General features: G+C 42.9%; 1 protein-coding gene across 1 annotated transcript in view; it reads left to right on the top strand.

Annotated features, from left to right (window-relative positions):
• The window catches only part of Nwd2 (NACHT and WD repeat domain containing 2), a 180,044-nt gene that overhangs the window by 47,634 nt on the left and 104,437 nt on the right, over window positions 1–27,973 (top strand). Inside the window, exon 2 of the mRNA XM_004656109.2 lies at window positions 17,604–17,692. Within this exon, the coding sequence (XP_004656166.2) occupies window positions 17,604–17,692 (89 nt within the window). The remainder of the gene's footprint in view (window positions 1–17,603; window positions 17,693–27,973) is intronic.

Here is a 27,973-nt window from a genome sequence, read left to right as displayed (position 1 = left end):
TCGCACGTGACCACTAGGTGGCACAAGCATCTGGCATTCATTTTCAGTGGCTGAGGCCCTGACACACCAATGCTCTCTCTCACTCGCTCGCTCGCTCACTCACTTTCTCTAAAGTAAAATAAAAATGAATATTTGCTTTTACTAACAATATTAAAGCTTTAAAGTGCTTTCTTATTAGTGTGGAATAAGCCTGAAGCTATTGTCATTTCTACCAGCTGTAGCAAACCACAGAGGGTGGCTTAATAATTAACAAATGGTAAGCCCAGGATACTCTGTACTTTAAATGAACTTGGACATCAGGAAATCAGAGCATTCTTCCCATCGCTGCACATCATTCAACATTCTTTCTTTGAAGACAGGTCAAGACTGTTCCACGGATCACAAGAAGCCCCTACCCACACCCACACGCCTATGGAGAGGAGGTTTCTATGTTGTCACACGAGGGACAGACCCCAGAGTTGATACAGGATGACAGCTGTGAGTTTTCAGTATTGCTATGTCATCCGTGATGTCCCTCAGGCTTCTAGCCACCACTGGAATAGCATATATAATGGCTTGAGAACTGATATTATTAGCTTGATGTTTTTCCCTTTAATGTTCCACTAATTGTCTATTCTAGGTTACTTCAGAAAACTTCTTAGAAAAGAAAAGACCACAATCTAGCAAGGAATTCTCAGAACTGTGCTTCTCATAAGTGCCCTCCAAGCCCCAAGCACTTCTTTCCTGCATGCTAGTACAGCATGCTGCTGTCTTGGGAGCGGCAGAGACACAGCGTCCTAGGCCCACCCCTTGCCAACTAGTGAGAGAACAGTGAGGAGGAAGGTAGGAGGCATTGCCAAAAATCATGTGCCTTTTACCTTCCTTTGTTCTAAATACTACTGTGGAATTAATGGATTTTATCCATGATGATGTTTGGGGGAGGGACTAAAAAAGCTTATTAAAATATGCTTAGGGGGCTGGAGAGATGGCTTAGTGGTTAAGCGCTTGCCTGTGAAGCCTAAGGACCCCAGTTCAAGGCTCAACTCCCCAGGACCCACGTTAGCCAGATGCACAAGGGGGCGCACGTGTCTGGAGTTCGTTTGCAGTGGCTGGAGGCCCTGGCGTGCCCATTCTCTCTCTCTCTCTCTCTCTCTCCCTCTTTCTCTCTCTCTGTCACTCTCAAATAAATAAATAAAAATGTAAAAAAAAAATATGCTTAGGGCTGGAGAGATGGAATTAGTGCTTAAGGCATTTGCCGGCAAAGCCTAAGGACCCAGGTTCAATTCCCCAGAACCCACATAAGCCAGGTGAACAAGGTGGCACGCGCAACTGTAGTTTGTTTGCAGTGACTAGAGACCCTGGTGCACCCATCCTCTCTGTGTGCCTGCCTCTTTCTATCTCTATCTGCCTCTGTCTGTCTTAGATAAATAAATAAAGTTTATTAAGATAGGCTTAACTCTTTTTGACATCAGACATGCTTCATGACTGATGAAACATACTGGAATGATTTGTTAAGACACCCAATTAAAGAGTCGTCAAAAACTTAAGCAGAGAATATTAGAAGCAGGCATGTGTGAAAAGATTGCGCAAAATAAAAACAAAATAGTTTTTTAAAGATTGTGCAACCCAAGTGTTCCTTAAATGCTTTGGTTCTAGTAAATGGCCTCCCACTCCACATTGGAGTTCCTGTCAGGGCAGCAGGGTATCTCATAAAGGAGCTCGTTCTGTCTGAAAAGCTCTTAATGTGTCAAACTTTCCTCTCATTTAAGCTGCAACTGTCTCATTGAAATCTAGCGTGTGCTGCCCCTTGACTCAGCAAGTGTGTCTTAGGAATCCTTGCCACTTAAGCAAAGTGATTCACACTCAGAAAGACCAAAACCACATGTTTTGTCTGACATGTGGATCATAGCTTATAGAAGCTATACATATGTTTAAAGAGAACAAATTTGGGTAAAACTTGTAAGGACAAAATGGTGACCAAGGGTGAGTATGGACAGATGAGGAAGAAGAGGGGTGTGGGAAGGGGGAAGGACACATCTGTCTTGGGAGTTAAGTATAGAATCTGGCTCTTGATCTTGTGGGTCAACTCTCCACCATTGCCAGTGATTGCCCATAATTTCCCCTACCCTGACTGGCATCAACTTCTGGATTTTCAGATGTCTCTGGGACCTTTCTAGGACAAGTTTTCAAACCTATAATTTCTTTTTTGTTATTTTTTTCTTGAGGTAGGGTCTCACTCTATCCTATGCTGACCTGGAATTCACTATGGAGTCTGAGGGTGGCCTCAAACTCATGGCAATCCTCCTACCTCAGCCTCCAGAGTGCTGGGATTAAAGGCATGCACCATCACACCCAGCGTCAAACCTATAATATCTTGACTTGAATAATGTTATACTTTTAAGCCTATAATATTCTGGCTTAAGTAATTTTATCTTTCCCAGAACAACTCTGCTATTTGGTGATGATAATTCACTTTAGTAGAGTACCATTTTTTAATCTTCCCAATTGAAAGTATATTTTCTTAACATTTTATTTAAATATAAAAATCGATCTTCTTTATTCATGGATTTCATGTCTGTGAATTTTTCCACCTGTTTAAAACACTCAAATCAATACTCACAATCCTTTGGGGTTACTCACTTCCTAAAAACAAGGATACTCTCTTGTATCACCAGCATACAGCTAGAATAACTATATTTAGGAAACTAAGATTGATTCAGTTTTATCTAACCTATACATCTTATGAGGCGTTACCACTTGTCTCAATGATTCTGAACTTCGTTCAAATCTTCTGTCATATCTTTTGCCATCTTTAAGGTGCTACAATTTCTCAATGCGCCCCCTTCATTGTTGAAATTGATGTTTTCGTTTATTTATTTAAGAATGACAGACAGACAGAGAAAGAGGCAGATAAATAGAGAGAGAATGGGTGCACCATAGCCTCCAGCCACTGCAAACGAACTCCAGACACATGTGCCACCTTGTGCATCTGGTTTATGTGGGTCCTGGAGAACTGAGCCTCGAACTAGGATCCTTAGGCTTCACAGGCAAGTGGTTAACCACTAAGCCATCGCTCTAGCTGAAACTGATGTTTTTTAAAACTATACAATACTCATTTTGAGAATGTGTTGGGAATGTTTTGACATTTCTTTTTTAAATTTTATTTATTTATTTATTTGACAGCGACAGACAGTGAGAGAAAGAAGGAGACAGAGAGAGAGAATGGGCGCGCCAGGGCCTCCAGCCACTGCAAACTCCAGACGCATGTGCCCCCTTGTGCATCTGGCTAACGTGGGTCCTAGAGAATTGAGCCTCGAACCGGGGTCCTCAGGCTTCACAGCCAAGCGCTTAACCATTAAGCCATCTCTCCAGCCCTGTTTTGACATTTCTTCATGAGCAGATATGTATTATTTTTTGGCAGAACTACTAAAAAAGCATTGGTGTATTTTCCCAGTACAGCACTATCAGGAGGATTCGGAGGATGGGTTGCTTCATTTCCGGCAACCCTAATTGATCACTTGGTCAATGTAATGTTTGCCAGGCTTCTCCACTATGAAGTCATTGATGCCCTGCACCAAAGCCCTTCAGGATGCTCTCATAGGGGAACAAAGCTGTGGTCCGTGAGGAGCAGAGAAGCATCTCAGAATGAGGTGCTGCTAAGTGATGGGTTTGCACTCACGTCTGACTGAGTGCCAGTGAAAAGTGGGTTTGTTCCACTTGCGTACTGACATGGAGTAGACAGTTTCATGATCATTTACATTAGAGCTTAACCAGCAGATGAGAAGAGTAGAGAAGAACTAACATGCATCAAACAAGGAAGGAACAGACCCATGTCATCCAGGGGACAGGGTCGTCTGCTCAGTGTTTGCAGTTTGAGCAGTGTTCTTGCTTTTGCTGGTGCAGATGTGATTATGGAGTGGGCTTCTTCTTTTTCACGTTTTGTCTTAGAGTGACCTTGCTCAGTATCATGCTATATGAATCAATACTCAACAGAAGGCCATCATCACTTGACTTTAAGAGCCAGGCTCCCATCCATTAGCAGTTAGAGACTGGTTTTGTTTTTGTTGTTGTTGTTGTTATTGATGTTGGCTAATTCTTGTTTTGTTTCTTCTGTAACTAATGTAGCAATCTCCACTGAAGTAAGGAAATAGTTATGGAGATATGTAAGTACATGGAAAGGCTCTTCATTATAAGAGAAAGTTTGATAAACTTGAAAAAAGTTGTGAAGACAGAATGGTATTTTGCAACCACAATGATCCAGTCAGACAAGGATCATCAAGAAAGGTCGGAGAGCAACCTTTTACTATTTATTCTTACATAGTCTCGAACTAGTTATGCAGTCCCAAGTTATTTCTCCACAAAATAACTATCAATTATGGGGGAAAGAGAGAAGAAAAATGCTAATCCCTTGAGTAGGATGATGCTAGTGGAAGTTGTGATGTGGTCACCTTTTATGGAGAAGGTATATGTGAATTACTTCATGTTGGCTTAATCCATATGAGGTAGATGGCACAAGCTTATAACAGCTTACAAACTAGTCCACTTCATATGTAACCACGCAGGCATCAAACTCAGAGCTCTTCTGATGAGCCATGTAATGTCTTCTCTTTCTTGTATATCCGATCTGTCACCTTCCTCTTCAGTGTCCCTCCTGTGTATCTTTCTTTTTCCTGCTATAATAAAGAAAAATATCTACATATCATATATGGATTATCATATCCTTGCTATAGCATGGTTATTGATGGATGCTGTTAGCCAGATTTTTAATGAAAATTCAAAGCAAAATGTGGAGGGAAATGATGTGAGAAATTTGTAGTTTGCTAAGGAAAAGAGCGTGAATGCAGTTAAGGCTGTGACTAAAAGAAATGTGGATAAAACTGATGTAATTGTAGAGATTGGTCCCATTAAAAAAGAACCACCCATGTTGCATTGGGGAAGGTAAGAATAAGGCATTTAGACAGAAAGGTCATGCCCATTAAAGGTATCAGAGTGTAAAAATGCAAGTGCAGGGCTGGAGAGATGGCTCAGTAGTTAAGGTGCTTGCTTGCAGTGCCTAATGATCTGGGTTCAGCTCTCCAGTGCCCATGTAAGCCAGAGATGCACAAGGTAGTGCATGTATCTGGAGTTCATTTGCAGTGGCTAGAGGCCCTGGCATACTAATTCTCATTCTATATCTATCTGCCTATCTCTCTCTGTCTCTCTCACACACACTCCTTACAAATAAATAGTTTTAAAAAATGCAAGTGCCTTTGAAAGACTCTCTTTTGCAAAGAATGTTGGAAAAGACACACATGAAGAATCTTCGGCTGAGAACAGGCTGCCCTGGGAAAGGTCTTCCCAGGTTCAAACACAGGCATTGAGAGAGAGGTTCTTGCAGCTGGGGTCAAAGCAAACCCAGGCTTGTCTCAAACTGGTAGAAGACCTTAAGGTGACCCACGTAGTGCTGGTTTTCAGGCATGAAAGAATGCAAGAATGACAGTATCGTGGTGGATTTCACCAAGGTTCCAGAAAAAAAAGTCAATGAGGACATGCCAGGCGGAGCAGGGTTAGACTGTCTACGAGGAGGACCTGAGAAACTGACGCACAACACCTGAGGGTAAAGTCCAAGTTGAAACAGAGAACCCAGATTTTAGAAATACCGGGGGACATTGGACATCTGCCAAGGAAAGCTGTGGGTACCACGTAGAGCCAGCTCAAGAGAGAAAACATGCGCTACAAATAGCAGGGGCAGAGGGATAGAGCCACCCAAACCCATACATGCTCTCGTCTCGTCACTGCCTTCCCAGATGCCAGACAAGGAGCTGCAGAGTATAATGTTTGCTGTGCTAGGATTCAGTCTTACTTTGACCCAAAATGTCATTGCTGTTGACCTGTTTTGTCTGGCAATGTTTATGACACTGTATATTGGAAATATGGATCATTTTTTTCTTTAATTTTACATGGGCCACTAGAAGCTTTCTCTGGATCTCAGAAGGAGACTTTAAACTTTGGTTTGAACGGTATTGGAACTGTGAAAACGGTGGCAACTTTTAAATTTCGACTGAGTACACTTTGTATCATGTGATTGCCAGGACCCTTTAGGGTCAGGTGTGGAATAGTGTGGCTTGGATCTGAAATGTAAACCCACAGAATCCTATTTTGTAGCATGGGGGTCCCAAAGTTTTGGTAGTCATTTGAAGGCTGTGGTGCTTCTAAGAGGTAGGACCTGGCTGGTGGAACTCGGAAGGTAAGACCACCTCTGGATTTTGCCTGAATTATCTGTTTCCTCATCTACAATGTATGAATAGGGCTCTTTTGCTAGATCACCACAAATGTAGACACTCACACCACTATACCATCCCCCATGATGGACTGAAAAGTCTCTGAACCCATGATTCAAACTTTTCTTCTCTGAAGTTGCTTCTGTCAAGTATTTTGTCACAGCTCAGAGAAAAATAACCAGTGCAATCCCTTGTAAAGTTTGTCTTCTGTAGCATCAGGAGTAATGTGCCTTCTAAGTCCTGATTTTGAAAGGTATTTGCCTTATTTTTTTTTTTTTTTTGGTCAAGTCAGTTAACGGTTTACAATTCTAATTTTATTTCAAAGAAACAATCTTTGGCTTTGCTTTTTCTCTGATGTTCTTTCTTTCTACTTTTTTTCTTTTAATTTACACTCTTTCTTCAGCTTGCCATAAGTTTCATGTGCTTTCATATTTAGTTTAAAAAGTATTTTGCTTACTGGGTATGGTGGCACACGCCTTTAATCCCAGCACTCTGGAGGCAGAGGTAGGAGGATCATTGTGAGTTTGAGGCCAGCCTGAGACGATGTAGTGAATTGGAGGTCAGCCTGGGCTACAGAAAGACCATACCTCAAAAAAAAAAAAAAATGGAGGGCTGGAGAGATGGCTTAGTGGTTAAGCACTTGCCTGTGAAGCCTAAGGACCCCAGTTCGAGGCTTGATTCCCCAGTACCCACGTTAGCCAGATGCACAAGGGGGCCCACATGTCTGGAGTTCGTGTGCAGTGGCTGGAGGCCCTGGCGCGCCCATTCTCTCTCTATCTGCCTTTCTCTCTTTGTCTATTGTTCTCAAATAAATAAGTAAAAAATAAAAAAATTTTTTAAAGTATATTGCTCAGTTGCAGAAGAGGGGGAAGAAAGATTGTAAGCCCTAGAGGATATGGAGTAGTGCTTTGGAACACTGTCTTAACAGGAGGTGGCCGTGACATTCATGACCTTACAGCAACTACCTTCATTTTCCCACCACTGGGCCCATCAACATTCCATCGTGGATGGCAGAGGAGGACAGGAAGTTCCTATTCCTCCTGGAGGCGGTATTGGTAGTTACTGTTTGCTATGGAAGTGGGAAACAGCTCTTCAGTGGTTTAGCCACTGGTAAATTGTATGTGCACTGGTAAATAATCCCCGATCCATGCTCGCACAAGCAACTCCATTTAAACATTAGTGGAGCCAAGATAAAAGGGGAAAGAAACATCCAAGTAGAAGAGGAACTAGTTGGGAAGAAGGAGTTTAATGAGAGGGAGGACAAGAGAAGATAATTACATTCAAAATACATCATATACGTGTGTGAAAATTGTCAATAAAAAATAAATTTAAAAGGGGGAAAAAAACAAAAGCATCTTGCTTAGTTTATAAAAATATGGAAATTTCCAAAAGTTCATATTGTCAAGTTATCATTTAATTTTGCTGCACTTGGAAATTGTTCATGATTTCAAGACTGTTAAATTTCTGAGACTTGTTCATGGGGAAGCATACGGCCTATCATGAGGAATGTTCCACGGGCACTGGCAGAGACTGTGCATTCTGCTGTCTTTGAGAATCTCTTGAGTTATATAAATGTCAAGTCAAATTGCTTTATAAATGGGAAGTCAGCTCTCTTGGTTATAACAGTGCTCCAATTTTTTGTATACTTGTTAATATTCCATTTAGTCTTTCATCACCTATTGAGAGTAGACTATTGGACTCACCAAGCTACCAAGATGTTGTTGGAATATTTAAATCACCCTTTGACACCTTCATGTGTTGCTTTACATATTTTAGAATTCACCTTGTAATTGTAATTGCTATGTCATGCATCCTGATTCTAGAATAACACTTTACAAAAGCTACTTTGATAGCAAGAAATCCAACCTGCTTTTAGTTACTGAATATCACATCTTATTTCATCCCTTTGCTCTTAACTTGTTTGTGTTTTTGAATATAAAGAGTTATCTCTTATAGGCAACATATAGTTGCATATTGTAGTAACCAGCTTTCCATCACTACAACAAAATGCCTGAAGCTGTTATCTTATAAAGAGAAAAGGTTAATTTTGGCTCTCTCTCTGAGTGACCAGCTCCTCTGCTGATGCATCATGTTATGACAGGAATGTGTGGTGAAGCAAAAGGCACACATCAGGAGCCAGGAAACCAAGGAAGGATTGGTGGGCGTCCCACAGCCCACTGTGAAGGGCACACCCAAGCACCAGGACAGCCCCTACTAGCTTCCACTTCCTAAAGGGCACACCCCCTCAAACACTGCCATAGGCTGGAGACCTAACCTTCCATACACGAACCTCTGTGGGGGCCACTTAACCAAACCAGAGCAAATACATGCTCGTTAAACATATCTATGCATTTGCTAGTCCTGGGCTCTTCATTTCTGTGTATAGATTCATAGTTCTGCCTCAACGCATGTTTTTTAAGCTTGTAGGGATTGCCTTAGTCTATTTTGCAAAGCATTCGTGAACAACTTCTCTTGATCTTCTTTTTTTTTAATTTGGTGATGTCATTTCTTTGCCTTTCTTGCACGTGAACATGCAGTATGTGTGTGATGTGTGTGTGGTGTAGGCTCATAGGTATGCACATGCATAAGCAGGCCAGACAACATCAGATGTCCTCCTCTACTGCTGATCTATCTATTCCCTTGAGACAGACTCTCCCTCTCCCTCTCTCTCTCTTTTTCTCTCTATCAATCCAGACTTGCATTTTTCCTGTGCCTTAGTGATTCTTGGGTCTCTGCTCCTTCTTCTTGTGTGGTTCTGTGAGTTTTGTGTGAGTCGAGACTTAACTGGATTAAATAAGTGGAATCTGCCCTCCATGGTGTTTGTTGCTGGTGTCTCTGCACAATGATATTATCATTATTATTATTACTTTCAACTTCCTAGGGAACCACCCATTTGTTACCTGGCTTAGTCTCAGTCAATGCTCTGTCAGAATTGCTTCTCAAATACCTCCTCTGAGTTAGGATTCTACTCTGCCTTGAATCTATGCTGTCTGTTCCAGCTTTTACTTTCCACCAGGGTTTCTCGTGATCCTGCTATCTGCATAATCAGACTCCAAGTCAAGAATGTATGGCAAGTTAGGAGTCCCTGTTGTGTTTGGGTATAACCTTCATATCAGCCTTGAATTTGCAGTACACTAAGGTTCTTAGTAACTTAATTGTTTGGAATTTTTGTTAGCTTCAGATGAAGCCATGGGCTAGCTCTGGTCTGGCCCAGTTGTCTACCTCTGACACAACTACTGGTAACAACTAAGTTCTTCAAAGCCAAGTCACAGCCAAGTGAGACTTCCCTTCCCCACTGTGGAGATTCTTACTTTCTTTGAGCTTGGGGCAGAGCTTTCAGTTATGGAGAAGTTAATGAATCCCAGAACTCCCCATTGCTTTACCTCAAATCCAGGTGTTTTCTCAAACTCATTTCTCAGTTTTTTTGCCTTTTGTCTGAGATTGCCTTACTGAGTTTTAGTATTATCAAATTTGATTATTTCTTAATAAGAAGATGTCCTAAATTCCTCACAATTCCACAGCATCATGGATCTTTTTGAAAATATCTTAAATATTTTTTAAATATTTTTTTTGTTCATTTTTTTATTTATTTGAGAGCGACAGACACAGGGAGAAAGACAGATAGAGGGAGAGAGAGAGAATGGGCACGCCAGGGCTTCCAGCCTCTGCAAACGAACTCCAGACGCGTGCGCCCCCTTGTGCATCTGGCTAACGTGGGACCTGGGGAACTGAGCCTCGAACCGGGGTCCTTAGGCTTCACAGGCAAGCACTTAACCGCTAAGCCATCTCTCCAGCCCTCTTAAATATTTTTTTATTTATTTGCAGAGAAAGAGAGAGAGCCACCTGCACACAAACTCCAGATGTATGTGCCACTTTGTGCATCTGGCTTTACAGGGGTACTGGGCTGCTAAGCTTTGCAAGTAAATGCTTTAACCACTGAATCAACTCTTCATCTCATCATCATGGATCTTGTAGCATTACCTCAGATTCACAAATAATTACCAGTGCTATCAACATAAACTAGTATTATTTGGAAAAGACATTGGAGTTTGATTTATGCTAACATTCTTGAAGGTGAACTACTTTTTTCAGTTTTGGTTAATGTTGTTATTATAACAGCATGTATTTTGTCTTCATTCATTAAGTATTAATTATGCCATGGGGGTCTGTCCTAATTTCTGTCTTGTAAAGGTATTTGAGAGATCCCCTGCCTTCTGTGAATTCAGTTTAATGAAGAAACAAACTAAAAGTAATAACTGTAATAACTTACAACAGATTCCAGTATGTGATCTTCTGCAGGGGACAGCAGAGTGGTATGGGAATGACCTAGAGAGGGCATCTCTATCCCTAGTGCCTGGTAATTTTTATTGAATGAAGAAGTAACAAAGTGGGCTGGAGAGATGGCTTAGTGGTTAAGCACTTGCCTGTGAAGCCTAAGGACCCTGGTTCGAGGCTCGGTTCCCCAGGTCCCACGTTAGCCAGATGCACAAGGGGGCGCATGCGTCTGGTGTTCGTTTGCAATGGCTGGAAGCCCTGGCGCGCCCATTCTCTCTCTCTCCCTCTATCTATCTTTCTCTCTGTGTCTGTCGCTCTCAAATAAATAAATAAAAAATTTAAAAAAAAAAAGAAGTAACAAAGTGCCTCACCTTTAGCTGATACTCAGAGTGGTAGGAGTCAGGTGAGCACGGGGGATGCAATAGATGGGACCTTCTGAGCACAAAAAGTGGTTTGTGAGAGGCCAAATCTCAGGGTGAAAAAAACACACATGATGAGCAACAGCTGAGGCTGTAGCTCTGCTAGGAGATGCATTTCTAGTGCTGCTCTTTGTCCTCTGCACACCAGATGCTCACCAAGGTTTTGAGGATCAAATTCATTTTTTGATTCCCCCCACTTTGGAATTTATCTCTGATAGCTTTATGCTTCCTCAAATAATTGTAAGAAGATAATGGGTTAGACAAACATGAGGTTTTGGCTTCTTGGAGTCTGAGAGAAGGTGAGGGTGAAAATGGAGTGATCAAATCCAAAAGATACCTATGGCATAAAATTAGCAAGATTTGCTGACATGGAAGCAAGGAAGGTTGAGTGGCTAGTAGAGCACCCAGGATTAATCAGAGGGTCGGGAGAGGAGACAGCGTTTGGAGGAGGTGACACACAAGACATTAAACAATACCCAGACAGCCAGGAAGGCTGTCCATATGAATCACAGACTTAGGAGCTAAGACCAAAAGTTCCAGGCAATCGCCTGAGTGCAAAAACCTTGGAGACCAAGCTGGAAAAAGTACGTGTGGTGGGGTCGAAGCAGATTTCCTTGAGCTTCAACAGGGTTAGAAAAATGACGTCATCTAATGTCTGTAGCCGCAAGTTTGGATGCAGCAGGAATTCTTATCTGGCATAATCATTTCAGCACATTAATGAGCATTTCCAATTAATCTGAACTCTTCTTGATATGAAATCAAGATGTTCCAAAGGTAACAGATTTGATTATCACCTCCAAATAATGTATTTCCTGTGGGTAACTCAGACACTGCCCATAAGAACCTTCATTAGCTTTGAAATTACCCAGGAATCGCTTTGAAAGCAGCTCCTCAAAATCCAGTGGCTAGTGCAGCCAGCGCAAGTGCTGTGGTTCTGGGAAGAGACAAAGGAATTCCGTAAGCATGTGCGGCAAAGGAATGGTGATGCACCTTGCCTGTGATCCACACCCTGAGGTCTCATTTTATGCATGAGATTCTGTGAGTTAATTTTTCCTGCCTGTGACATTCAAAAAGCTTTAATTGCCGACCATCCGGATTTGCTGTTGGGATGAATCAGGGCTTTTTTATTTAATTAAGTCAGCTTATCTGTCATCCATCATAATTAATCCATTTTATCTTAATTACTTTTCCATTTCCAGAGCCAGTCATCATATATTAATACAAATATAGGGAAATTTGAATCTTTTTTTGTAATATAAGCACACAGAATGCCTGTTGGATGTGTTCACACACTTCCTTCACATTTTTAGAAAGGTTCAAAATAACTTGCTCAGAATATATCCATATTCTGCCAGAAATGCAGAAACTGGAAAAGAAATCACTATCCAATCCATTCATTTACTTGATTTCTAAGTTCACATTTCTAAGTTCTATCATCTGTTTTTGAGAATTTTACGTTACCTTGCTTTTATATCTGTCTGATGACAAAATTGCATGGCGGGAAGCCTTTCTGCCTCATGAAGTCATAGTAGGGTAACATTGCCTGTGAGGTTGTTATTGTCAGTGATGCATGTTTAGATTTTCTTTCATTCACTCCTTAATTGGTCATGGCTCTAATCACTGGGGAGGTAGCAGAAAATGAAGCCAACAAAACGTCCCAACTCTCTTTGAGCTCATATTTGGATGAGGAAGACAGGCAGGAAACATAGCACCAGAAGCAATGAGTAATGGGCAAGGAATTAACAATGGAGGCAGAAGGTGGCTCAGTGGCTTCTCGAGAGAATGCTCAGGAACGGCGTCTCTGAGGAGGTGACATTGGAAGCTGGTGCTCAAGTGACAAGATAGGCCGTGACTGATTACAGGACCAAGCATTGCCAGAGCAAAGGCCCAGGGAAGAAGGGACATCTGGGGATGAATGGAGGTCAGTGCCACTGGGGTGACATAAGAAAGGACAGATGTGAGGGAGAAAGAGAACCTCCAATCAGAAGAGCATGGCTTTCCTTCCCAGTTCCATGAAACACTGTTGATGGGCTTGAAGCAGGGTGGTCATGTGATCTGACTTACATTTAGAAAAGATCAATCTGGCTGTTCTGTGCTTACTGGTTTGAAGAAGACAGATTTGAAAATGGAGGAAGAGTTCAGGCACGAGGTTAGTTTGATTAACACCCGGTAGCAGGAACAGGGAAGGAGAGTCAATCATCCAAGCCTTGTTTAAGAGACTGATGGACTGAAGGACTGGCTGTTGAACAGATCATAGAGAAAGAAGAATCCATGATAACAGAATTGTTTGCTGTTCTTTGAAGAGCTGGGAATGGAACCAAGGCCTTAATCATGCTAAGCAAGCTCTCTATAAGACTGAGCTCCAACCCTGTTGCAGTCAGCCACTCGATGCTGGGATAAACACCCAACCAGATACTGTTTATGGAATAAAGACACCCAGAGGGAGATCCATCTATGGGGGAAGAAGCTGGCTCCCTTTCCCAGATCTGAGCAGAGAGAAACCACCAACACCCAGCGCCACAAGCAAGTATGAACCACCCGAGCTCACAGAGCTCTCATCACACCTTTCACCGGGAGTCAGGTCTTCCCCCAGTGACATGTCCCCTGTGACAGGATTCTGCCTGCTAGGGACTGAAGTTGCAAGCTCAATGTTAATAAAGCACTGTTCATTTACACTATCCTATTTAAACTACCACAAACTCAGATATTTTTATCTCACTCGTACCCCTAACCATCTCGTATCATTATGGTGTTGAGAATTTGCAAAGTGTGGTTATTTTCACAGGGGTATATATTTCCATTGTTAAAGTAGAGACAGCTATGCAGAACACAGCTCACAAGTCAAAGCTGAGTTTGCCTACTTAGTGAACATCTGACCTGGGTCATTTCTTAACCTTTCTGCCTTTAGTTTCTTCTAATTAAAAACAAAACACCCTGGGCTAGAATGAAACCCTTCCTTGAAACACAAACAAACAAACAAAAACCACACACACCATAATAATTTTACCTGTTTTATAGGGTTGTTATCAGAAACGAGTAAAGAAAATGTACCCAAAAGTGTTCAGCACACTAGCAGGCTGCAGTTAGCACACCTTAAAGGTTAGTAAGGACATCCTGACATTCTCTCCTCCCCAAACTAGCATACAACTAGGTCTCAGCACCAAGTAATAAAAATCACAATAACATGGGGGCCGGGGAGATAACTCCACAACTAAGACACTTTTTTGGAATATCTAACAGCCCAGGATTGATTCTCCAGTACCTACGCAAAGCCACATGCACAAAGTGGTGCATGCATCTGGAGCTTGCTCTTTCTCTCCCTCCCTCTCTCTCTCTCTCTCTCTCTCTCTCTTTTCCCCTTGCAAATAAAGAATGACTATAACATGTTTTAAGGAAACAAAAAAAATCCCTGTTCCTTATATCAACCCATAATGACTTCGTATGTCAGTTGCCTTTCAGATTGACCATTATCAGTTTTATTATGAAGTTAACGTTTTCAGCTTTTAAAATGGAACAAAGGAGAGTGGACATCTGATCCCAAGATGATACAAATTCTACAAAAGTTTGAGGCGCCACCTCCCCTCAATGCCCTGACACCATAGGCCCGACTTGGCATGCTCCTCCTGCTCCCCCATCTAAGGCGAGGAAAGACCCCGTTTGTTTAGGACATGAGTTAATCTGAAAAGCTTGTCTTTCCTCTGCTCCTGATTTCCCTGGAAACCCTGCTCTCTCCCACTGTACAGGGATACAGCTGTGTTCAGACCCATGAGTGGTTATTTGCTTCGGAAAACAGGCTTGAGAACAGTATGAAAATAGAGGCAGTCAGCAGCACAGCATATGGCGGAAGTTTCATGGATAGATGTGCTGGAGAACAGCAAAGATTTTTTTAATTATTATCTTTGTTATAAATGTGGTATGCAGATGTTTCACAATTAGAGCTGGGATTGAGGGACATTTATCAAATGATACTTTTCATGAGATAGCGCATGAACCTAATTGTTGAAACCCCTTTCTCATGTTTCATTGAGGTTTGTTGGGCAAATGGCAACCTCTCTTGTCAATTAAAGTCTTAAGAATGTTTGGAGCCGGGTATGGCGGCGCACACCTTTATCCCAATACTCAAGAGGCAGAGAGAGGAGGATCATGGTGAGTTTGAGGCTACCCTGAGACTACATAGTGAATTCCAAGTAAGCCTGGGCTAGTGTGAGACCCTACCTTGAACCCCAACCCCCCCCAAAAAAAACAGAATGTCACCACTCCGCTGGTGGCAGGAGAATTCTGGCATTTAGCAGCACAAGTGCTCGAATCCCTCTGCAAAACGTTCAAGGTTTAGGAGATGGTGCCCGCTCTCTAACTCCCCTGGCTTCAGGTTCACTGGTTCTTCCTCTATTTGTGTGTGTGTTTATATGTGGCATGTGTGTGTGTGTATGTTTACACACCTGGTATTTTTGTGTGTTTATGTGTGCGGTGTGTGTGTTTATGTATGTGGTATGTGTGTGTTTATGTGTGTGTGTATGTATTTATGTCAATGATGTGCGTGTGCTTATGTGTATGTGTTTATGTGTGGTACATGTGTGTGTTTATGAGTGTGGTGAGTGTATGTGTCTATGCGGGGGAGTGTATAATGGTTATGTGTGTGGTGTATGTGTTTGTGCATGTATGTGGTATGTATGTGAGTTTAATATGTCTGGTATGTGTGTGTTCATGTGTGGGGTGTGTGTATATCTGTTTATGTGTGTGGTGCATAGGTGTGTTTATATTTCTGGTATTTGTGTGTGTCTATGTGTGTGGTGTATGTGTCTATGCGTGTGGTATGTATGTTTATGTATGTGGTATGTGTGTGTTTAGGCATAATGTATGTGTGTATGTTTATGTGTTTATATATGTATTTATGTCAGTGGTGTGTGTTTATGTTTATGTGTTTATATTTGTAGTATATGTATGTGTTTATGTGTGTGGTGTGTAGGTGTGCTTATATTTCTGGTATGTGTGTGTGCCTATGTGTGTGGTATATGTATATGTGTTTATGTGTGTGGTATATGTGTTTATGTGTCTGGTTTGTGTGTGTGTGTGTTTATGTGAGATGTGTGCATATATGTGTTTATGTGTGTGGTATATGTGCGTTTATGCATGTGGGTGTACCTATTCATGGAGGTCAGTGTTTGACATTGGGTATCTTCCTCAATCACCCCCCGCTTTATTTTACTGAAGCAGAATCTCTCACCTGAGCCCACAGCATGCCAATTCAGCAAGACTAACCTCTGGGATTACAGGTGGCCATCATGCCCACCCAGCATTTACATGGGCGCCAGGGGGTCAGAATTCTGGTCCTCATACTTGCAGAGCAAGCACTTTATCCTCGGAGCTTTCTCTGCATCCTCTTACTGTGCTTTTCTCAATAGCAAAGGATAAGAAATATTTTATTTCATGACTTCTATACTTTGTAGCGTATATAAAGCATTTCCTATCTCTGATATAGCAGGAAACACTTATCTACTAAGTCGTTGGACCTCCAACACTACAGAGAGCGCCATCTGCTTTTGTTGTTGTTGTTGAGAGAGAGAGAGAGAGAATGGGCATGCCAAGCCCTTTAGCCTGCTGTGAACAAACTCCAAATGCTTTCACCCCCTTGTGCATCGCTGTGCATCTGGCTACATGGGACCTGGAATTTGAACATAAATTCCTAGGCTGCTGTGGTAGTTTGAATAGATGGGCCCCAATATATTCAGTGTTTTATTAGCTTGTAGTTTGGATCTACGGCCACCTGGCTGGAGAAGATGTCACTAGTGGGATCTTAAGGTGTGGTGGTGGGTTTGAAATTCCAGTCTAAAGATATGCAAAGTGCCTAGTTCCACCTGGAGTGCCTGAACTGTGCTGTGTGGTGTGGCTTTTGACATTTGGCTTTCTCTCTCCTCTCTCTATCTCTATCTCTCTCTTTCTCCTTGGACCTGTGAAGGCAGGCCAGCTTCTTCTGCCATTATGGAACTTCCCCTGTAAGGTGATCTGTAAGCTTCAGTCAGTATCCCTTTCTCCATGACTGTGCTGATCTGGAAGTTCCCCTCAGCAAACCTGAAGCTGTCTGCTACAGCTTCGTAGGCAAGCGCCTTAACTGCTAAGCCATCTCTCTGGCCCCCATCTGCTCTTTTTAATGCTGGCTTATATAATTTATCTTTTGTGATTATTGTACTGATTGCATGGATGCTGTGTTGAAATTGTAAAAAAGCTGAGTTACCTAAACCTTTGAAGAAATAATGATAGCATGCAGATGTTGTATAGATCAATTACTAAATAAATCAACACAGGTGTATCTTGTTGTGCTGAAACAGCTGATAGTACAATAGTATTTCTTCCTTCCTCATGCAAAGACTGTGTGACCATGGCTGTTGAGGAGTGTGGTGTGAACACCTACCTGGGCATGAGGCATTCGCTTTGAGTTCTCAGCCCTCCTGGCCCCACAGAGCTGACAAGTGGAGTTGTGGTTTATCCTGTGGGCTTCTTCTGCAGCCCTGGATGATGGAGCACTGTGGAATAATCCAAACAGCCAAAATATCCCATTATTTCTCAGTTTGCAACCCCAACCTGATGACATTAGTGTTATACTTAGCTTCCATGCTTTCTAGGAATGTATATAGGCATACTAACCTTATATATGTTCGCTTTTCTCCTACAGATACAGGAGCAGAACGGCAGGCACTGAGAGAAAATGTGTACCCTAAACTGAGAGAATTCTGCAGAGAAAACTATGGATTGGAATTTCAGGTAACTCTAACACTCGCTTTTAATTACATGAACCTAGAAGCTAGTGTTTGTTTCTTATCGTAAACTTAGATGGTGTGAAAAAAGACACAAATAAATTTTAAGCTTTGAAAATTTTCACTTCTTTAATGTTAGAAAGTGGATACAGCCACTTTAGGAGAACTTACTGCCCAAGATCAATACCCCACGGGGGTGAAAAACTGGTCTCCCACTGCCGAGCAAGCAGGGGGCAAGGGCCACCTAGGTTATGGCCTTGGGTACTGTTGCAGTCAGGTTGCATTGCTGGCAGAAATCACCTGACCAAGGGCAGCTTTGGGTACAAAAAAAAAGAGTTCATTTTGGCTTATAGACTGAAGGAAAAGCAGGGGGAAATGATGGCATGAGCAGAGAGTGCACATCACCCCCTGGCCAACATAAGGTGGACAATAGCAACAGGAGAGTGTGCCAAATACTGGCAAGGGAAACCTGGCTATAAAACCCATAAGCCGGCCCCCAACAATACACTCTGTCTCCAGGAAGCGTTAATTTCAAAGTCTCTATCAGCTGGGAACCTAGCATTCAGAACACCTAAGTTTATGGGGGACACCTGAATCAAACCACCACATTCTGCCCCTGGCCCCCATAAACTGATAACCACCCATGATGTAATATGCAATGCATTCACCCAACTTTAAAAGTGCCCCTTTTTTTATCAATCCTAATGATGTTCAAACATCCCAATAATCCAAGGTCTTTTAACTGAGCCATAATACCAAAATTTCACCCAAAACAACATGATGGCACAGAATAAACATTCACACTGCAAAAGATGGCATTGGGCATAGCAAAGAACTATTTAACAAATACAAGATTTAAACAGGGCAAATGTCAAACTCTACAGGGTTCCAAGTCAAACAACTCTAGTCTCCAAGTCCGATAATTCCAACCAGAAATAAGTCTCTAGAATTCCAATTCTGCCCCTCCAGCTAGGCTACTCACAGTCCTGGAAAACTTCATTTGGGGCCATCAGTTTTCCTTAGCAGCCATCTCGTGGTCCCTGCATCTCCACTGGCTCTCTACTGCGACCCAGAGTTCATCCTCACAGCTCCATCAGGTCCTCACGCAGGCATCCAGCAAACCTGCTTCACACTGCCCATGACCATTTCCAAACACAAGACCATGTTGCAAACTCAGTGACCCTCTCATTCCTGCATTTCTTATACTCCATAATACCAGGTGGGGTACCAGTTTGTTAATCCAAGGGGGGGGAATAAAGCAGACTTTGAAGAACAGGACACTCTTTGAGCATTCAGGCTCCTTCAAAAGAGTATACATTTTTCCTGTGTCAGCTGGCCCAATTTCAAAGGTTGTAATCTTTCATATAATTGCAGCTGAACAGGCAGCAGTTTTGGCCCAAAGATTTCTTTCTGTGCCATATCCCTCTGCTCACACCAGTCTATTTCTACACATTGCAACCCTGAACAGGTTCTCAGGACATGAGCATAACAGCAAGCCTCTCACACAAATCACTTCTAGCCCAATCCAGACAAAGTTCCTTTTCACCTTCATAAGCCAAACCTCGCAGTCCATAGTTCTTACTGCAAACAGGTCTTTCAACTCTGACCAGAATACTCCATCAAGCTGTACTTACAGCACTGCAAGGCATCTGTTAGGCCAAGGTTTCAAATTCATCCACATTCCTCTTGAAAATCAACTCCAAAAGGCCAAAGCCACACAGTCAGGTGTCTAGCAGCAAATGATGCACTCCTTGGTACCAACATTACTGTTGCAGTCAGGTTCACATTGCTGGCAGAAAGTACTCAACCAAGAGCAGCTTTTGGGGAAAAAGGTTTTTCTTTGCCGGGGGAGGGGGGATGTTTGTTTGGCTTATAGACTCAAAGGGAAGCTCCATGATGGCAGGGGAAACAATGGCATGAGCAGAGGGTGGACATCACCCCCTGACCAATATAAGGTGGACAATAGCAACAGGAGAGTGTGCCAAACACTGGCAAGGGAAAACTAGCTATAAAACCCATAAGCCCGCCCCCAACAATATACTCCCTCCAGGAGGCGTTAATTCCCAAATCTCCATCAACTGGGAACCTAGCATTCAGAACACCTAAGTTTATGGGGGACACCTGAATCAAACCACCACAGGCCCTATTCAGTTCCTCCCTGGCTGTAGCACATAGCCTGAGTCATGTGAAGTAGAACATTTTTCCTCTCCCAGAAAAATCGTATTAAAAGAAACTCCTCGGGGCTGGGGAGATGACTCGGTGGTTAAAGGCACCTGCTTGCAAGCCGGCCAGCCCTGGTTCCCCTCCTCAGCATCCACATAAAGCCAGATGCAGATGCACAAAGCAGTGAATGTGTCTGGAGTCCATTTGAAGTAGCAAGGGCCCCTGGAGTGCCCATACTCTTTATTTCTCTCTCCCCTTCTCCCTTCTCTCCTACAAATAAATAAAACTATTTTTTTTTTACAAAAAAAAAGGTCACTTGTTCTTCAGAATTCTCCTCTTTCTTTCTCTCTCACCTCACCATGCCACCTGTAGTGTGGAGCTACACGTTTCCTAGTAAAGCTTTATTTCCAACAGTACAGTCTTCTAAGCTCTGTCTCCAAACCAGCTATAGCTCTCCTGCGACATTTGCTGTCGTCTCTTACCTGTCATTAAGAATAGTGACACAGAAGTGTTAGCTAATGGAAATGGTTTGGTTAGTTATTTTTGTTGTTTTGTGCTTTTTTATTTTAATTTTTTTATTAATTAGCTTTGTATTCAGCAAATACCGTCAGTTTGGTAGCATTATTAGGTTCATCCGTGACCTACCCCCTCCCCATTGGCCCCTCCTTGTTGAGGTATATGGGTCACGCATTGTGGAGTGAGCCCACAGTGATGGCTAGGATAAATGTCTCTGCATATCATGACCCAACATGTGGCTCTGACATTCTTTCCGCAACTTCCACAAAATTTCCCTGAGCCATGTTGGGTTCATTTTTGGTCTGCTTCAGTGATGAGGTGTTGGGCGCCTCTGAGGCTCTGGCTCTCTGATTCGGTAGGAGTAGATTTTTCTCTGTGTTGGTCTCCTTCCCCCTTGTGCTGGTATTCGGTTCATCAGGAAAACAGCACCCTTGCTTGTTTTGCAAATTTTCCTTAGTTTCAGCCGGGGCCCTTTTGAGGTATGATGGGGTGGCTCTCTCCTTAGGATCTACATCTATCTGAAAAAGAGAAGCAGATTCTCCAGCACCAGGACAAATAAGATAACCCTTACCTTTTTTATAGATAATTTAATAGGTGTAGGCCCTCTTGTAGCCCATGATTGATGGTAGCTTGATATTGGAGAGTGGGCTTATGTTTGGATATGGTTCTGACTTGTTTCCCAGCTCCAGCTATGGGTCCCGCACCACTGAGGGGATCAGTTAGCCAAATCAAGAGCAATTGGTTCCCACCATGGCTGTGTGCCACTATTGCACTTGTGTGGGCATCACAACAGGTTATTTGCTGGTAACTAGGTTAGACCATGAGTTGCTTGGACAGATATTGGTCATTTTCCCCCAGTCTCCCATGTAGCACCTTCTGACACTAGACATGCGAACTGTCTGGGGACTGACTCTCTTCTAGCTTCCAGCCATGCCATTGTACTTTTGTGCTCTGCTTCTTGGACCCTGCCTGGTACTGACTCATCTTTTTCTTTAAACCATATTTATTTGCTATTTACTATAATCTCTACTATTATCAAAAAGATGAAGGTGGGCTGGTGAAATAGCTTAGTGGTTAAGGTGTTTGCCTGCAAAGCCTAAAGACCCTGGTTCAATTCCCCAGGACCCACATTAGCCAGATGCACAAGGGAGTACACACGTCTGGAGTTCGTTTGCAGTGGCTAGAGGCCCTGGCTCACACATATTCATTCTCTCTCTCTCTCTCTCTCTCTCTCTCTCTCTCTCTCTCTCTCTCAAATAAATAAATAAATAAGATGAAGTTTACTCAATACCACCTTTTAGCTTAAGCTATGGTTCCTAGCAATGTTTTGCACCTAAAATCAAGAGCCACTTTTTTAAAGTATGTACTTTCAGCATTTCAGCAGTCTGACAGCCTTTTCCTGTTGCTTTTTTTTCTTTTTCCTTTCTTTCTCTTTTTTTTTTTTTTTTTTTGCCTATTAGTTTTTAACTGTAGTTTGTCCTCTTTCTTGAGCATTTCAGACCTTTACCATTTACCAGGATATGGGGTGTGTGTGTGTGTGTGTGTGTGTGTGTGTGTGTGTGTGTGTGTTAACCCTTTAGAGACTGTAACTACATACATCATTGCTAAAGTTCATGAACCCTGTCATTTTCATACACCTCTGGTTTGGCCACCTGACAGAAAAGTACTCAACAACATCAGCCGCCTCTTGGATATCCATATGTGGCTTCTGCAGCAGATAATATTATTGATTTGGAATTTTTCAGCCTCATTTGCCATGGAAACCTTAACTTCCAGGTGTTATCTGACCTACATGTTTACACGTCAAGTGGTGAATGTGTAACAGGGGTTTGTGCACCATGAGCCATTGTTGGTAGAAGAAAATTTCACCCTCCATTTGTTGCCTCCTGGATAAACAGCTTATCTTGGTATGCCTCATGATGTCTTCTAAGACTATATAGGAGGGAGTTGGTGTCTCTAAACGGCTTCAATCTCACTGCATAATGTCAGTTAGCAGCAGGCCATTATGAAGCACATACTGAGTAGTTACACATAAGTCACCATTTACTTGATAAATTGGGAATATAAATTAAATCCCTTGACATGAATTCAGCACCATCTTCTCTGAGGAATCTGGCTCTCCTGATAACTCGGTTGCAATTGTTGCAAAAATTTAAATCTAGAGACTTAGACAGTCCTTGGGGACTCAATTACCATAGGGAGAGATAAGTGCCCAAGCATATTAATCCTGTCTTTCAATTTGTTTTGCATCATTTCTGTTGGCAAAGAGAGGAAGCTGTCGGGCTACAGACCAGCCTCTATAAACACATGGTACCCACGAGGATTAGCAAAGAGGAAAAGGAAAGTATTTTTGTAAATCACAGGTAGGCATGGGGGAAAACCAAAATAGTCCAAGGAAAGCAATAAAGGTGAGGCCCATATAGTCAACTGAGGGCAAGAGCCATTCTAGGCAGGTGAAGCCAATCCACCAGTGAGACAGCGAGGTGCTCAGAAGACGGACGTGTCGCCCAGCGTGGCTCACCCTGGAGCGCAGTCTGAAGCAGGCTTGGGAGCCACACATACTGCTGAAAGTCAAAGGAAATACACCAGGCTACATCTGCTTCCCAGCTGCAAGCTTAACAGGGATGCCAACATGTAACATCTGCATCTTCACAGAATGGACCTGTTAGTAGTTAGTAGTTAATTATAGACGTGTTTTCCAGGAGAGAGTTCTCCTTCCTCAGCTGTAACAAAATATGGTGCCAGCAGCCTGATGAGAAGCCACATCACCCACAGCATCCCAACAGTGCGTCTTGGTTTATGCGCTGAACCCAAAAGAAACAAATCTCCAAGTTCCCCAGACATGCCGACCTACCCCGTGCCCACTACCCACCGCTCATGATGTTCTGCCCGCCTGCAGGGCTTTCACAGCTCATTCTGAACACGCTTCCATTCAGGTCTCAAGGTGTGCCGCTCTCTTCCTTGCCCTCCCTGCCTTGGGCTCTCAAACTTTCCACAGTCTTTACCCTTAAGAAGTTTGCTGGCTCCAGCCAGGAATACTCACTCCATCTTTTCACAAGGTCTCTTTCGAGTTGTCCCTCAGACCCCCATTGAAATGTCACTTCCTAGAGGTTCGTGTCTTATGACCTGAAGTCACACTCAGGTCTTTACAAATACTCTTTACAAACACCACCCTGTTTTATTTCCTTGCATAGCATATGCCAATGTGATGTATTTTTCTTGTTTTCTTATGCACTGGATTTCTTATTGTCTTTCTCTCATTAGAAGAAGGTACTCCCAAGACACATGCTGGTCTGTCTTCATGGCAGTTACATCCCTTCTCTGAGAATGGTACCTGACTCTTGTGTGACTTCCTGGGGAGATATGAGAAGTGCCTACACAAATGCCAGCCTCAGTTGTATCATGCACTGCAGGGGAATGCAACTACTGCACCCTGGTACAACTTTGGTTTGGTCATTGCCTGTTTGGGTGCCAGTTGTGTTGTGGACTTTTCCTGGGGCAGCATGAATAAATGTCTATTTACCTCAGATAAGGTTTTGGCAATAGACCAAAGGAACGATTCCACCCAAATCTAGCTTGGTAAACCTATGAGTTGATCAGGGTTGCTCACAGGAGCATGGGCGACTCTAAGGAGGCTGCATCACTGAGAAGCCCACACCAACACAAGTGATGGCTCTTGAGAGCTGGATCCCTGGGGCCCAGAATTCAGCTCTCCTCCCCCAATGATTGTTGCTAGTTTTATAACCTCGGAGATGCCTATGAGGTATGCCAGCATATCGGGCAGATTCAGGTTAGGAGCCGAAGATGAGTGAGACCATGTGACGCTTGTCTTTCTGTGATTGTGTGAGTTCACTGAGGATGATCTGTTCAAAGTTTGGCCATTTTCCTTCCAATTTCACTGTGTCATTTTTCCTTATTGCTGTGTAGAATCCCATCGTGTAGATATACCACATCTTGGTTACCCATTCATCTAATGATAGACATCTGGGTTGATTCCAGTTCTTAGCTATTATATATTGAGCAGCTATGAACATGGTTGAGCAAATCCCTGGTAACTGAGGCATGGAGCTTTTAGGGTAAATGCCCAGTAAGGTACTGAATTTGGATTCCCAGAACCCACACAGAGCAATGGCAAGCACCTAAACCCCGACTTTCCTTCATAGAGATGGGAGGTAGATACAGGGGCAGTCCTCACACTCATGGGCTAGCTAGCGTGTGCTTATACGCCTGTGAACAAGAAACCAGGCCTGAGATGAGGCGGGAGGCAACGACCAACACCTGAGTTTGTCCTCTGACCTCAACGTGGCCCATGTGTATTCAATCTCACACTACCACACTAACATGCAAATCATATACATATACAAATATAATAATCATTTAAAAAGAAGAAAGTGGAGAGTGACTGAGAAAGACCTTTCATATCAACCTCTGACTTCCACATGCTCGTACACACATGTACATCTGCATGCCCACACATATGAATTTGAATATGTATGCACATACACTCATACACATGAAAAAAGTAGGCTGGCCCAGATGCTATGAATAGAATGTAAGAGAGAGGAGGGATAGAAACAAGGAGACCATGCAGGCAAGAAGTACACTATGACAGCAGTTGTTTATATAAATTTCCTCACTGTCTATAAAAGCTACAGTTGTATCTTAACCACCTTATCCCAGCAGGGAAGCAAGTAACTGGCCACAGTGAGCCATTTAGCAAAATCTTTACTAAATTAGACTGACTGAATATGGCACTACATTTTGAACAAGCCCGCATGCAGCACTTTTTGCTGTTTCCTTTATCTTTTTTTTTCACTTAAACAAGATGTTTCATGGAAGGGCACAAGACTGATGATATGAACCTCACTTAGTTCTGTATGTGACCTACAGAGCAAGTGATTGCTCAGAGATGGACGGAATAGCACTCTCTCTCAAAGCAGAGAACGCCCATGGCTTTGGAAACAGACATGTGTTTAAGCAATGAGTCGCTTGATTTTCCCCTGTGTTCAGCAAGTACCCTAAGCTACAGAAAAGAGGACAACAGGTAACTCACAGGGAATGGATTGGGGAAAATAAAGACATACTAGGGCAAAAGCGAGTGTTCTGGGCGTGTGATTCTGCAGACATTTCCTGCTTTTCCAACCCCTCCCCATCCCCACTGCTCCGACCCCGGGACCCTGGGGTCATTTGATGCTTCACAACCTGGATGAATAAACAGCACCAGGACAGATCTCTTTTCATGTACCCAATGGGTTCTTCAAGGAAGAAGCCTGCTCTCTTACTTTTTGTTGTTGTTGTTGTGGGGTTTTTTGTTTGTTTGTCATGTGTGTGTGTGTGTGTGCGTGTGTGTGTGCGTGTGCGTGTGCGTGTGCGTGTGCGTGTGTGTGTGCGTGCGTGCGTGTGTGTGTTTCCAGGGAAAAGTAGAGAGCCTTTATTCACACACAGACCTCTGCTGGCTAATGCCAAAAACCCGACAGAGGCTCAGAACTCAGATTGTGCTGCATTTATATACCTTTTACAGTCCTTTGTCTGAATTCTCCCACGCTTAGAGAAGGGAGAGATTTACATCCATGAGTGTAGGTTCTGTCAAATAAGATTAAGCACAGGCAGCTGTCTCCTGAGATAAGGTAGTTATATATTGTCCTCAGAGTCATGGAATTCGTGTTAGCTACCATGAGAAGAATTCCCCCAGCTGTAGTTTCAGAGGAGGGAAGTGCAACGTCTAGCAATTCCTGAAAGTCCTTGGTACACTTCCACTTCTTATACATACATTGACTATACCCCATCTAAACTGATGAAATCTAGGAACATTAAATATATGGCATTTCTTTCTTTTTTTTTTAATTTTTTATTTATTTATTTGAGAGCGACAGACACAGAGAGAAAGACAGATAGAGGGAGAGAGAGAGAATGGGCGCGCCAGGGCTTCCAGCCTCTGCAAACGAACTCCAGACGCGTGCGCCCCCTTGTGCATCTGGCTAACGTGGGACCTGGGGAACCGAGCCTCGAACCGGGGTCCTTAGGCTTCACAGGCAAGTGCTTAACCGCTAAGCCATCTCTCCAGCCCAATATATGGCATTTCTTCAATAGTCTCCCCCTTTTTGAAGTCTTGTCAATCTTATATAAAAGACTTCAACCTTTATAAATCTGAGTCTTCTTGTTTCACTGGACCCTGCTAAGCCCTTGGGCTGACAACATCTAGTGGTGATAAATCTACTTAGGAGGCTCAAGATGCAGGGCCCAAATAATAATCCTAAGAAGGTCTTTGTTAGTGGTTTGATTTTTACTTTTTTTTTAAGTCTCTTGTATTATTCCTTCTCTCTTCTACTCTCTAAACTCTTATACTATGCCTGTATCTCAGTGATCCACAGAGCCAAGAATAAACGTAGTTATGGAAGGGATCCTTAGAAGATAAACCTAATGGGTCTGGATATGTCCACTTTAAAGGCAATTTTTATTGCAGTTCAACTGCTTCTAAAGAAGACTTGCTGGGCTGGAGAAATGGCTTAGCAGTTAAGGCGCTTGCCTGTGAAGCCTAAGGATGTGGGTTTGATTCCGCAGTACCCACGTAAGCAAGATGCACAAGGTGGTGCGTATATCTGGAGTTCATTTGCAATGGCTGGAGGCCCTGGAGTGTGCTCTTTTCTCTCTTTCTCTCCCTCTCTCTCTCTTTTTCTCTCTCTCTCCCTCTCTCTCTCACACACACATAAATAAAAATTTTAAAAAGAATACTTTCTAGGGGCTAGGGAGATGACTCAGTGGTTAAAGGCACTTGCTTGCAAAGTCTGAAGGCCTGGGCTCAATTGCCTACTAACCACATAAGCCGGATGCACAAAATGATGCAGATATCTGAAGTTCCCTTGCAGTGGCAAAAGGCCCTGGCATGCTATTTTCTCTCTCTCTCCCTCTCTCTCTCTCCCTAATAAATAATAAATAGATCGATATTTTAAAACATAAAAGAATACTTTAGGCATCAACTTCATTAGGGGATATCTAGCATTCATCTTCATTTCACTAGCTGAAGTCTATTGCCTTCTCCATGACTGCCATCCTTAAGAACCCTTAAGAACTTGCCAGTCCTACCTCTCTAAATATTCTGCAACCTAGGCCCTGTGTTCAAGTCTGTATTGTGGTCACCTTCATAGCACCTAGCTGTCAACCCTACCTTCACCTCTTTCCTCAACCCACCCCTACCGCGTCTCTTCTGGGGTACTTATGAAATGCAACTCTGACTCTCACGTACGAGGTACATGCTATGCATCCTAGCCCAGCAGCCGAGGTCCTGAGGTCTTGTCAACTAGCATCCTGCTCGAGCCGTTCTCAATTACACTCACTCCCCCACATGTGATCTCGCTTGTCCCTGTGTCTTCACACGCACAGTGCTATCTGCCTAGGTGTTCTTAAATTTCCTCCTAGTCAAAGAAGTAGAAAGTTGTGTCTTTGTTCTTTCAGAAAAGAGAAAGCTCTTCAAGATGCATGGTGCTTTATTCCTTTCTTTTGTAGCATTTTATACATAATACTTAAGTCACTTTTTAGATGTTCATTCTCCACAAACTAAGGACTCTCACAAGCCACCCATCCTCTTCTATCTTCAGGTCATCAGCATGTC

Source organism: Jaculus jaculus, chromosome 11, assembly GCF_020740685.1.
Source record: "Jaculus jaculus isolate mJacJac1 chromosome 11, mJacJac1.mat.Y.cur, whole genome shotgun sequence".
Lineage (NCBI taxonomy): Eukaryota > Metazoa > Chordata > Mammalia > Rodentia > Dipodidae > Jaculus > Jaculus jaculus.
This window is presented reverse-complemented; position numbering and strand designations above follow the sequence as displayed.